We start from the raw sequence: 12,550 nt of genomic DNA on the forward strand, positions 1-12,550 counted from the left end.
CCATAAATTCACATTCAGGCAGTATCTGAATGTGTCCCTAGAGTTCAAAGAACAAATAGGGTCAGAGTGAAATGAATGTGCAATTATATAATTATATTAAGCAAGAAATCCTTGCTTAATTTATGGAGGGGAGGGTCTGAAAAGTTCTGATAAACACCTAGAAAAATTATATTAAAACAACTGATATAACCACAAGAAAGAACATATCTTAAAACCTTTTAACCTCCATGTTTCATCAAATGGTTCTTTTTCTTTTAGGATATATAAGAAGACATATCAGAGGTTTTGAAGAAATTCAAAGACCAGAGATGTGGGCCGTCATCAAGTTTATCGTGCTGCAAGAAAAGTTTGCAACTGAGATTCACCAAACTTTGTGAGAGACTAGATTGTGCCCAGCATATCCAACAGTTGTCAGATGGGTGGCCAAATTTAAATCCAGGCACTCTGAGAAAAAAAGATGACCCCCAGGTGAGGAAGACCTGGGGTCATCTTCCTGATGGTGATCACACCTGAAAACATCGATGCACATGCCATATTCCTTGGTGATAATCAAATACCAGCCAAAAACATTGCCATCCAGGGAATGAATTGGGATCATTAACTACCAACATCTGGACATACCGAAACTCTTAGTGAAGTGGGTCTCCAAATGTTTGAACACTGGCCCAAAAGAGAGAACATGTGCTGTCATCTCAAGGAATTTGGGGTCATTTTGAGAAATCAGGTGCAAACTTTTTTGACTTGTATTGTGACTGTTGATGAAACATGGCTTCATCACTATGACCCAGAGATCAAACAGCAATAGAGTGGAGACACAAAGGTTCTCAACTACCAAAGAAGTTCCAAACCCAAAATTCAGCAGGGAAGGATCTTGCCATTGTCTTTTGGGATATGGATGGTGTAATCTTACCATTTACCTCAAAGGTGAAACTGTTACATCAGCAGTTTACTCAACAGCTCTTCAGGAATTGAAGGAGGTACTGATGGAAAAATGCCATGGGGAAACTGAGCAGAAGTGTGTTGCTTTTGCAAGACAAGCACCTGCTCACACTGCTCATGAAACCCAACAGACAATACACAACTTGGGCTTTCAATGCCTGCCTCACCAGCCTTATTTGCCAGACCTGGCCCCATCTGACTATTTCTTATTCCCAAATTTAAAAGAAACACTTGCGAACAAAATTTACCACAGGTGATTAAATCATATATGCATATGAGGACTAGCTTGTGCAATAAGGGAAAGACTTTTTCTCAGAGGATTGCAAATGATACAGCAGTGTTGTAACAAGTGTATAACACTTCATGGGGAATATGTAAAATAATGTGTAAGTTACATGGTTTTACTTGAATTCTTTCATGGTGATTATGATAACTAATATTTAAGGAATTGACAGCGTATACGAGAAATATAAATTAAATAAACTTTAATATATACTTTCCAATATTTCGGCAAACGTCACATTGCCATCTTCTTGGAAACTTAATACAAAGACACATGCACACAAGTACTACATAACAGCAAATGAGAACTGAAGCTAGGACGCTAACATTTTCCTAAAGTCCTGGTGGTGCCCCCTGGCTGGCTACATTGGTGGTTCTTGGCCTTTGGGCTGAAGTTCTTCTGATAATTGTTTCCCAAATTTGGGGCAGTCTCATGCATCCAAATTTGTTGAGGTTTGGCATGTTCCTAAGGGCTGAGGCTGATTCCATGAATAGTCTTTCATACTTGAACTTGCTGCGGTGTATGACTGTGGCTTTCTTCCATCTTATTCTGTGGCGAGTATACAGAGCGTGGTCTGCAAGCCCAGAGTGGCTGTACTGGTGAAATCAGATGTAATCCTTGTGTTCTGAGATTCTGATATTTGCTGTCCTGCCTGTTTGGGTAAGACAATTGCAGACCATGCTCTGGATACTCGCCACAGAATAAGATGGAAGAAAGCCATAGTCATACACCGCAGCAAGTTCAAGTATGAAAGACTATTCATGGAATCAGCCTCAGCCCTTAGGAACATGCCAAACCTCAACAAATTTGGATGCATGAGACTGCCCCAAATTTGGGAAACAATTATCAGAACTTCAGCCCAAAGGCCAAGAACCACCAATATAGCCCGCCAGGGGCACCACCAGGACTTTAGGAAAACGTTAACGTCCTAGCTTCAGTTCTCATTTGCTGTTATGTAGTACTTGTGTGCACGTGTCTTTGTATTAAGTTCCCAAGAAGATGGCAACGTGACGTTTGCCAAAATATCGGAAAGTATATATTAAAGTTTATTTAATTTATATTTCTAGTATACGCTGTCAATTCCTTAAATATTAGTTATGATGTTTAACCAGCGTATAAGCCTCTCAACAAGAATAATTTCATGATGATTATCACAACTTTTCATCACATCCTCGTAAGCATCTTTTCAAATCTTACCAAGCATTACTGATATCCTTTCCATTCAGTAACTGAAACCCATAGACTGTAAATAGTTCTTATTTTGCCTGGAGTTTGTCATAATTTCCTGCTTTGTCGTTCAGCATGCAACCTGTCCTAATTGGAACATCCATATTGTTAGCTACTTTTGTGGATGGTACAGTATACATGTATATTCCTTTTCTGTATATGTATATATATATATATATATATATATATATATATATATATATATATGCATTTCACAAGTGCAAAAACAAATATAACCTTAAGATACTTTTTTTTTTTTTTTTTTATGGATTTGATAATCAAGTTAAGTATTACTACTAGAAAGGTAGCCCCATAGAGGATTCTCAGCATTACTTGCTTTTAATCCTTTCACAAGTAAGTTTGGATAATACACATTTGTATATATATTTTAAGGAAGTTGTTTCAACCTCCTTAAAATTTCTTTAGTCTTAAATTGCATCCTCTGCAGAAACTGCCTTGATTATCGTGTGTGTGCTTGTGCATATTTCTACAAGTTAACAACTGGTAGAAACATCCACATGTGGCTCTTTTGGATTAATTTTTGTTATTAGAGAATATGCACTATCTTTTTTACCATTGTCTCAGTTGGTGCAATGATCTTTTTACCCTTTTTATTTTCCTTCATCTAGCCATATTCTGTACTTTCATTAACCTTGTTAGTGCTGATCTTTTTGTGTTATATACACTGCTTGGAAAGCAGTCAGTGGACATCTCCTAGTGGGCAAAGTACATCGTACCATGTAAAGATTCATATGTTTGTAAGTGGTACATTTGAGAAATACGATGCTCCCAAATCAATGCAACTGTGTCTGGATGAAATGGCTGTAAGATGGAAACTGACAATTTCAAAAAGGCATTGTGATAATGCCATATTACAGGCTGGTCTGTTCGGTAATTGTTGACAAATCAGGCCATCCGAAGCATACAATCAGTGATACCATATTGAGATGGGAGCGCAGGGAGCCGATTACAAGTGTCACTCTCAGTGGATGAAAAACCATGCTTACCAAAAGTTATCATATGGTGCTACAAAGGATAATATGTTAAACCACTATTTTTCACCTGACACATTCAATGCAGAGTTCTGGGCATCAACTGGAACATAAATCTGCACAAAAACATTCAGAACCAAGGCTCACAACATTGGTTTCCATGGTGGGACTGCACTATGCATTGTCTTCAGTGGTGCAAAGAGCATGTACAGTGGGACATGGAAGCCTGAAAGCTGTGTTTTGGAGTGACAAATCATGATACACCCTCAACTGAACAGATGGACAGGTATGGGGGGGGGGTGCTCGATGAACATCTCTTACCAGAGGACTTAACTCCAACTGAAATTGGCCTTTTTTTTTCCTTTTTTGGTTTAGCCTCTGACCTCTGTTTGTTGTGCCATGAACATTTAACTCTGAGAGATATTTGAACGTTCTGGACAATGCAGTGCTTCCTACTTTGTGGCATTTCTATGGAACTAATCATTCTCTTTCAGCAAGACAGTGCACCATGCCATAAGGCTGCTGCTGTAACTGCATGGTTTGTGCACAGAACATCACCATGCTTGACTTGCCTCCACAGAATCCTGATCTGAAACCTATTGAACATCTGTGGAATGAAGTAGAGTGTTGGGTGAAGTCAAGGGGCATCTGTCCCACAATAGGCCTGGACTTCATTACATGCCTATAGAAAGAATGACCCAAAATTCCCATTAATCACTATTGTGGAAAGTATGCCCTGTAGGATTGCCGCAGTCATTGCAGTGAAAGGTTCTACATCTTATTAAGGTGGGTGCCATGGCTGTCTGTTTCTAACACTATGGTGTCTATTGACTTCTTTACAAGCAATGTATTTTCTCATGTTTTCCAAGCATACGAAAATACAATCCCATATGTGAGGAAATAGTGTGCTGTTAATTGGTGCACTTGAGCATAAATTACGTAGCCCAAAATGTACAGTATCAAGGGTAAGGACATTTTAACAGACTTCACTATTGCAAACCCAAAATGACATGGATGCTAATGAATATTGGTTAACAAAGCACAAATAAGCATTTTTTATTTTCTACCTGGCTGGCCAAACAAAAACAAGCAACAGCCATACATGTTTGGCTTTTGCCTGTTTTTTACTCACTGCTGTCACTCCATTTAGCTCTTTATTCCTCTAAAGAACACTACAACCAAAAAGAGCATGATTGCTCTTCTCGGCTGGATGGCTATATTGGTAATGAGTAAGTAAACTACATCAGTTGGTCAATTTCCTCAGCCATGGTGATAGCCATACTTTGACTAAAAGTACTTCCTACATGTCACTGAGGCATCAGTTTTTGAAGTACAGGTGATTCTGACTACAGTAGACACCACTATTACATATTTACTCATTATAACACACTACTGAAAAGTCTCAGTCATAATCTACTATATGGGTAAATACTAAAAGAAATTCACTGTAACAAACTAGTCCTGAGGTTATAGAAAGTTTTTTTTTTTTTCACTTGGTTATAAATTAAATTAAACTTGCCAAGAAATTATATTCTTGTTTAATCCTTTATTGAAGTGCAACGAAGCAAAGTTTTAAAGTATCTTCACAACTATGCTACTTGTATATAGAGGCTAATGACTTCACATTACCAAGAGCTAAGGTTGAAGGAATGCAAAAGTCATATATTTCTCATATACAAGTAGTGAAAAGGTGTAACACCTTTATTATACACACCCGAAAAGGTGTGCTTTGCATTATGGGATACTAAGGCAATTAATGTGAAGTCATTAGTTTCTGTATGCAATTAGCCTAGTCATGAAGATACTTCATACACAAAATTTATATGCTTACACATGGATGAAGGATTAAACAAGAATATAATTTCTTGGAAGTTAAGTTGAATTTGTTCCTGTGTTCTCTGAATTTGCTGTAGATTATTTTTCCCAGACATTGGGTATTATCAGGTGGTTATTCTGTTTGTTCGAAAGATTCAGATTGAATACCATCTAGGACATGAGGAATCTTTATAAAAACCTTACTTCCTGGAAATTGAAAGTTTTTACCTCTGTAAAAAGGTACACTGGCTGGAAAATCATGTCTCATAACCTCATTTGCTTAACCTGCCCTTCCAACCAATGAATTCCCTTTTTTTTTCCCTTGCATTTCTATAAGGGAAAAAAAAAAATTCTTGATATTCTAAACAAATATGCTTACTTTATCTGTAAACTCTGGTTGTTCTTTGAACTGTGCCTCTCTCAAGAAGTTAACTGTTTTAAATTACAGTTGCTTTCTGTAATTTAAAACAGTTAACATCGTATACCCTCCTCAAATTACACCATGTTGCTTCTCTTTAGCTTCTTTATAATAAAAGTTCATATCTCCATTAATAAAAGATCCATACCTGTTCAGCAAGCATTAAGGAAACTGGTAACATTATGGAATAGTGAGCAGTTTTAAGAAAAAACGCAAAACAGCATTTACTATTAAGTAATTTTTTTTTAAATGATTTGTCTTCAGCTAATTGGGGAAAATGGGAGAGGGGTGTTTATTAGATAATTTTTTATTGGAAAACTAAAATAAGAATCAGCATTTTGATATTCCTTCACAAACAAACATCAAATTGATTGCTGTGAAGGCCTGTCAAATTGAAGCCTTAAATTTTCACAGCGAGTAATATTACAAAATGCAAATTTTTTTTTTTTTTTAATTTGAATTATGTAACTCGGCATATAGTATTAACAACAACAACAACAAAAAAAAAAAAGCAAATAACCTAGTAATGGTGAAAGTTTAAATAATATAGTTGTGGTTAATAATAGTATTTGTAACAGTGCAGTTAATTATTATTAGACATTCTTAAACCAAGAACTATGATTACTTTGTCTCTCTTCCTATGTTGCTTGCTCCCCTTTTTTAAGCCACTTTATGGATACTGATAAATGAGTATTGGTATATAAGATGTGATAGATCAGATTCGGTCTGTATGGATCAGTGTACCTATTTACATAAACTAAAGTTTTTGTATCTGATCTGAAAAGCTGGTGTTCATTATTTGTTGAATTTTTATGTTTATCAAAAGAGCATGAACAGAGTGAATTATGCCGTTATCTTCCACTGTTCTAATTAGAAGCTATAGATTAATTTTTGTGCATTTGTACTATACATTATATTTATATATATATATGAGTAAATATTGCTTTTTATCAGCAAAAAATAGTGAATAACATTTTGTTCTTATTTTGGGATTGTAGTATTTTAATGTTTTAATCAATTTTTGTACTGAATACAGTTTTTGGAGATGAATACACAGTATCTTCTTATGAGTAGCACATAAATGTAGTGCAGTTATTTATTTTTAAACAATTTAAATTGAAAATGATGTGCTTTATGACAGTTAATAGCTTAAAACTAGATTCTTCTAGGTATATTAATTTTAAAATAAGCTTTTTTTTTTACCAATTTAATATCACTAATGCCACATCGAAATTATGTAGCTGAGAAGAGAGAAGCTGTTGCAGAGACAAAGATGTGGTATGATGCTGAAAATAGGAAGCGACGTCGAGCTGAGATGAGTGAAGATGCTACAGATTGAATGTTTCTTCACAAAATCTACATAATTCATAGGATTATGTGGTTCTAGATATTCTGAATGTGATTAATATGTGGCCATAGTAAAGCTAATGATTGACATTGGCTCACTCTGACATTTACAATAAAAAAATGAATTTTTTAAATTCAATTACTTATTTGGTCATAGTTATGGAAGTGATTTTCATTACTTCTCATCCCATGTCTGTTATAGTGTGGTTATTGAGTCTTAAAAATGAGGGAAAGGGTGCTAAAAAGCAAGGAAGGTATTGGATTACTATTGATAAAACATGCGGTAAATGGAAAATAGAAATACTTTTGGAGCATGCAGTTCTTCTACTAGTTGAGGAAAAAATAGTGGCAATTTGCTGTACATTTTTTTTTTTTCTTCTTAAAATCTTCATATATTTGCAGCATACACTTCTTTAATGTAATTACTGGCCATCTGGATAAATTTTCTCATATGCATGGTAACTGAGAAAATAAGTGATTGAGTAGTATTTTTGAAGATTTACAAGCAGCCATTGTGTAATGCATTCTTCTGCTTGTGATTAAGTAGTTGCATCAAAGAGGTTCTTTCATTTTAGTGAAGGTTGGTCACAAGGACTTGTCAGGAGACTAGAGCAAATGTATTGGTTTATTGATCCTACTACTCTGACATGAGAAGTTGCTTATATATGATAAGGTGGATGGAATATCCAGTAATTGTCTCTTGTGTTAAAGGAAAATCCAGCAATACCTCAATTAGTGTGGTTAATGTATCCTTGGAAAGCTCTGCACTAATTGAAATCATGCTAATCAAAAACATTCAGTATAAAATAGGGTAAGTGGTGATAAGATTTCAAAAAGATTTTTTAAGACTTTTTCATTGTAACATGATTGCATGGGACAATGTGTTCATTATTCAAGAGCTTATTCAGAACAAGTCTATGCATTAAAAAATGCTAAAAGAATTATTGACTGTTTGAAAAAAGAATTAAGTAGTGAAGCTTGAGCCAATTTCTCATACATTTATTTTTCTTTAGTAGTTATATTTCTCCAGGTTTTAGCCGCTTGCATGCTTCATTTAATATTGAAATCACCATACATTTGCTGATTTAAAGTTAAGTGTGCAACATTTCATGAAATTTCTTTAAAGTGAACTTGTTTTGATGGTTCATTTTCATCTGCTTAACAATTGTCCTTACCTTCAAATGCAGACTAAATTAAAAAGTCATTATACCTGAGTAATAGCAAAAGCAAACATGTGCTCATTCTAGGATATTGGAGCCATGTTGATATTTTGCACTTGTACATGTGAAAATTTGTTGACATACGGTATACTGGACTAGCAGAAAATGGCACTAAATCAAATTTGGATCTGTTTCATCTGAAATGTCAATTTTAAGCATGCTAAATCAAAAATAACTTGAAACTGTGCTAATTTGAGGGATTGCTGTACTTTCAGAGTAGCTTAGTTTTTTGGCTGCTGTAAAGACCCTGAAATGTCATATTTTATATCCCATCATACGGATGATTTTATTTTTTTAAAGAAAAGTTAATGTAACACATCCTTTAAATTTGCTATATTTATGATTTATGAAGTTCAGGAATTGTAGATAATACTGTAGATAATATGGCATTCTTATGTTTAAAATTCATAAGATGATCAATAATTAGATGCTCTTTATATCTGGAAATTTCATGAAATTTTTTAAAGGAAAATCCAGCAATTTAAAATGCTTTTTTTTTTAAAAAAAAATCAGGATGTTGCATTTCTAAAATTTTCTTTTTCTTTTTTAAAAAGAAAAAGAAAAATGCTATTGTATGAATTTGTATCATTCTAGACATATAGCCTCCATCTTATCACAAAATGTAATTTTGTCAGGATCCATTCCATTCACCCCTATCTACAAGTGAAGTCATATCTCCTTAATGTTTGCTCATTGCTTTAACATTTCAAGGGGCAAATCATTTGTTTTTTTCCAGTGAAGAGAAATAACACAAGAAATGTCTCCCTTTTCTGTGGTGCTAAGTCTCTATCATTTCTGTTTCATGCTGGCCACTTCCTCCTCATGCCTCCAATTCTTAGTCAAGTATTGTAAGATCAGGCATGTTGGGATCTGTGGGAAATCAGATGTCACACTGCCCAGCATAAAAGAACAAAATACAGCATATAGCCATCTTGTAAGACTAAAATAATTAAATCATTAAAATTGCTGATTAAAATTTTATTAACACATGCTGGACTGACCACATATATTTATGTATTTCTTCATGTTCAAATACCAAGTTCGTTATTCTCATATTATAAATGCTACTCTCAATTTTCATTCATTTTGATTACAGATATCTTTGCCAAATCTTCCTATGTTTATTTTTTATTTTCTGTTTTCTTTTCAGGCATTTAAATCTACTAGCAAGAGATTTAAACTGTGAGACTTTATACTATGAGAATAATGAACTTGGTATTTGAACATAAAAAAAAAAAACATAAATATATATGTTTAGCCAGAGGACGTAAGTCAGTTATTGACTAAATTATCACAAATTTTAAGCAAGATGTAAGAACATATCGAAGCTTTGAATTAAACTCTGATCATTGGCAAATTTTGATTTAAACCAAAATGGTTAAAAATAAATAACTGTTAAATACCTATCAGAGTTACAAAATTTCTTTATTACAAGATCAGGAATTTTGATACTAAGTAACAGTATCAAAAAACATACTGATCGAAAATCAGACCACACAAGAATCAAATGATGTAGAAAAGATGGAAAATCTGAAACAAATCTGACAAAAGCAGCAACAGAAAGCTTAGTAATAAAGAGTAAATTGCATAGAAAAGAGGACTATGAAACTGAAACAAGGAAATAGAAAATATAATGAAAACAAAAAAACCATTACCAGAAATGGTTAAATTACAAGACAATAGAAGCAGAATAAAGTACAAAAGAAATAGTGCAATTACAGAATAAGAAGTAAGGAAAAAATGAGAGAGAGAGAGATGGAACAACAGAACTAGAAATGGGTATATCTAAGCCATAACCAAAAACTTAAAGTAATAAGATACATGAACAAAGAAATAAAAAGTAAAAATACAATCATCAGCCATTGTCAGTTCACTGCAGAATATTGCCTTTTTTCCAAGATGACTCTGAAACAGTCTGTCAGTGGCTTTACTTCCATGTCATTCCTGCAAATCTCATATCAATCCATTATGATTTTGGTTGGCATCATGGTCTTTTTTCTTCCCATGGAATCCAATCCAGTACTTCATCTGTACCTTCATCCATTGATGATCTGCTTTTTGAGCAACATGTCCAGCCCATTGTTACTTCAAATATTTCACTCTGTGATGTGAGACTGGTTCGAGATCTTATCCACCTTATTCCTTTTGTGATCCAGTCTTGTAATACCAAGCATATTTCTTTCTGCACTAAATTGTGTTGTTTTAATTTTTGAATTTCCTTTGCATTTAGTGTCCATGTTTCATGGCTTATGTCATTATACGGAGAATATGTAGGTTAAAAACTTTCCTTTTCAGGCATAATGGTAATTGGCTTTTGAATATTGACTGTAATTTTTCAAATACTTTCAACCCAGGCATTGTACATCCTTTAATTTTCTGAATGATGTTTTGATCCATCCACCGATATGTTGTCCTAAGTATGTAATGATCCACGTGTTCAATTTCATCGTTGTTGATTTTTATTATTTCCAGTGGTACATGGCTATTGAACATAACTTCAGTCCAACTGTTTTGCTAGCAAGTCTGTAATTCATGTGCAGTTAAAGTAACAAAACTGTCAGTTACAAAGTGTAAATGACATAATAATGATCTTTGATTTACCTTCAGACCTTTTTCTTCCCAATCAGGAAGTTTGAATCATTCTTCTAGCATGCTATGAATAGTTTGAGATGTTGTGTCATCCTGTCTTATGCCTCTCTGTATTTCCACAGTGGAGAATTGTTGCTGTTGCATTGGTGTATGCTGATTTGATATTCCTGACATGTCTCTTCTGCTTGCTGGTAAGCTAAAATGAGTAACCTATTCATAAGGCATAAGGGCTGATGATAATAAAGAGATAATAATGATGATGATAATTTCACATCATCAGAAAAAATAAGAAAATAAACAACAACAAAAAAAAAAAAAAAAAAAAAAAAAAAAAAAAAAAAAAAGTTATAACAGGTAATGTGCATAATTAAATATTTGAATACTGGAGTAACAGTAGAAATTACACAGTTTGCTATGAAATTGCTGGTTTGTGGTCTGCTGTGAACTACTGGTGACTGCATGCTCTGAAGAAGGAGTGTGGGCCAGTTTGCCTCAAGAACTCCCGAATGACTTGGTGCTGAGCATGGTATGATGTTGTGAGAGCTGCATTGCAGTTTGGGGTGGACATATTCCATACTGAAATGTCTCTCTGCATAGTTTCCTGTAAGCATTGTATGTCAATTCCTTAACTATGTCTTAGGACACTTGTAACTTTTGCCAAAAACGTATTGCAGTTTAATTTGTACAAAATTTATAACACTTTTTTTGTGTAATATAGCCTATTACTATGCTGGCAATAAATTTGTCCACATTTGGCTTTAGTCATAAATTTTTTTTCATATACAAATAAAAATGCAGTTCGTCTTAGCTTTTGGACACACCGGTTATAAAAATGTTATTAAATCATATGCATGAAAAAAATAAATAAAAAAAAAATGGCAGTAATTCACTATATAGCAAAATTCTTTTTACAACAGTGGCCTGGAACCTAACATGTCCTATAACTGTGGTATGGCTGTCCCCCCCCCCCCATCCACATAAACACACACACATTTCTCTAGGCTGTACAAGCTCACTCTAGTGAGTCTGATCACTTCCTGTTTCAAATCCCCTGTATACTCCTGTATTCTGAACTTACACGAAAATATTACTATCAACAATTTACTTAATGAGGATCCTTTCTTTCATGCTTACACAGTGATCAGAATACATTTTGAAAAATTATGGAGACAACTACCATGTTATAGAGTAAAACTTTAGTTTCATATAAATCAAAATCGGTTTATATTTTGTTTATTTTGGTCGATTTTGGTTTATATTAAACTAAAGTTTTACTCTATAACATGGTAGTGTCTCCATAATTTTTCAAAATGTTTACTTAATGAGGATTTTTCTTAATTCTTGTCTTTTTTTCCATATTAACTTGTGCACATCTTTGTTGTAATGTGGTATTGCTATTATAATTAGCTTTGCTCATTTTTTCAAATTTTGCCAAAACATTTCTTTATCTATGGAAAGTGTTTTCATTTGATTACAAAGTAAATTATACTTGCCAAGAAATTGTTTTTGTTTCATTTTTATCTATGTATAAACAAAGGTTATGCAGGAAGTATTTTCATGGCTAAGTTATGTGTATATAGAGACTGATGACTTTACACAGTTGCCTTAGTACATTATTTCTACTTATGTATGGAAAATAAAAAAGAAGCAGAAAAACAAAACACATTTGGAATTTGAAAAATGAGCATATGAGATCATATGAGGCAAAAAATTAATCGAC

The 12,550-nt window shown here is 33.8% G+C and overlaps 1 protein-coding gene across 3 annotated transcripts in view; it reads left to right on the forward strand.

Moving 5' to 3' along the window:
* The window catches only part of ema (C-type lectin domain containing ema), a 335,572-nt gene that overhangs the window by 271,656 nt on the left and 51,366 nt on the right, over positions 1-12,550 (forward strand). The window contains exon 22 of one of the 3 annotated variants that reach the window (XM_090407475.1): positions 6,916-7,112. The exons of the other annotated variants lie outside the window; for them this stretch is intronic. Within the exon in view, the coding sequence (XP_090263601.1) occupies positions 6,916-7,013 (98 nt within the window). The 3' untranslated portion in view covers positions 7,014-7,112. Of the gene's footprint in view, positions 1-6,915; positions 7,113-12,550 lie in introns of those variants that run through there. 3 annotated transcript variants of the gene reach the window in all.

This window comes from Typopeltis vanoorti, chromosome 17 (assembly GCF_054136105.1).
Source record: "Typopeltis vanoorti isolate ZY-2024b chromosome 17, IOZ_Tvanoo_1.0, whole genome shotgun sequence".
NCBI lineage: Eukaryota > Metazoa > Arthropoda > Arachnida > Uropygi > Thelyphonidae > Typopeltis > Typopeltis vanoorti.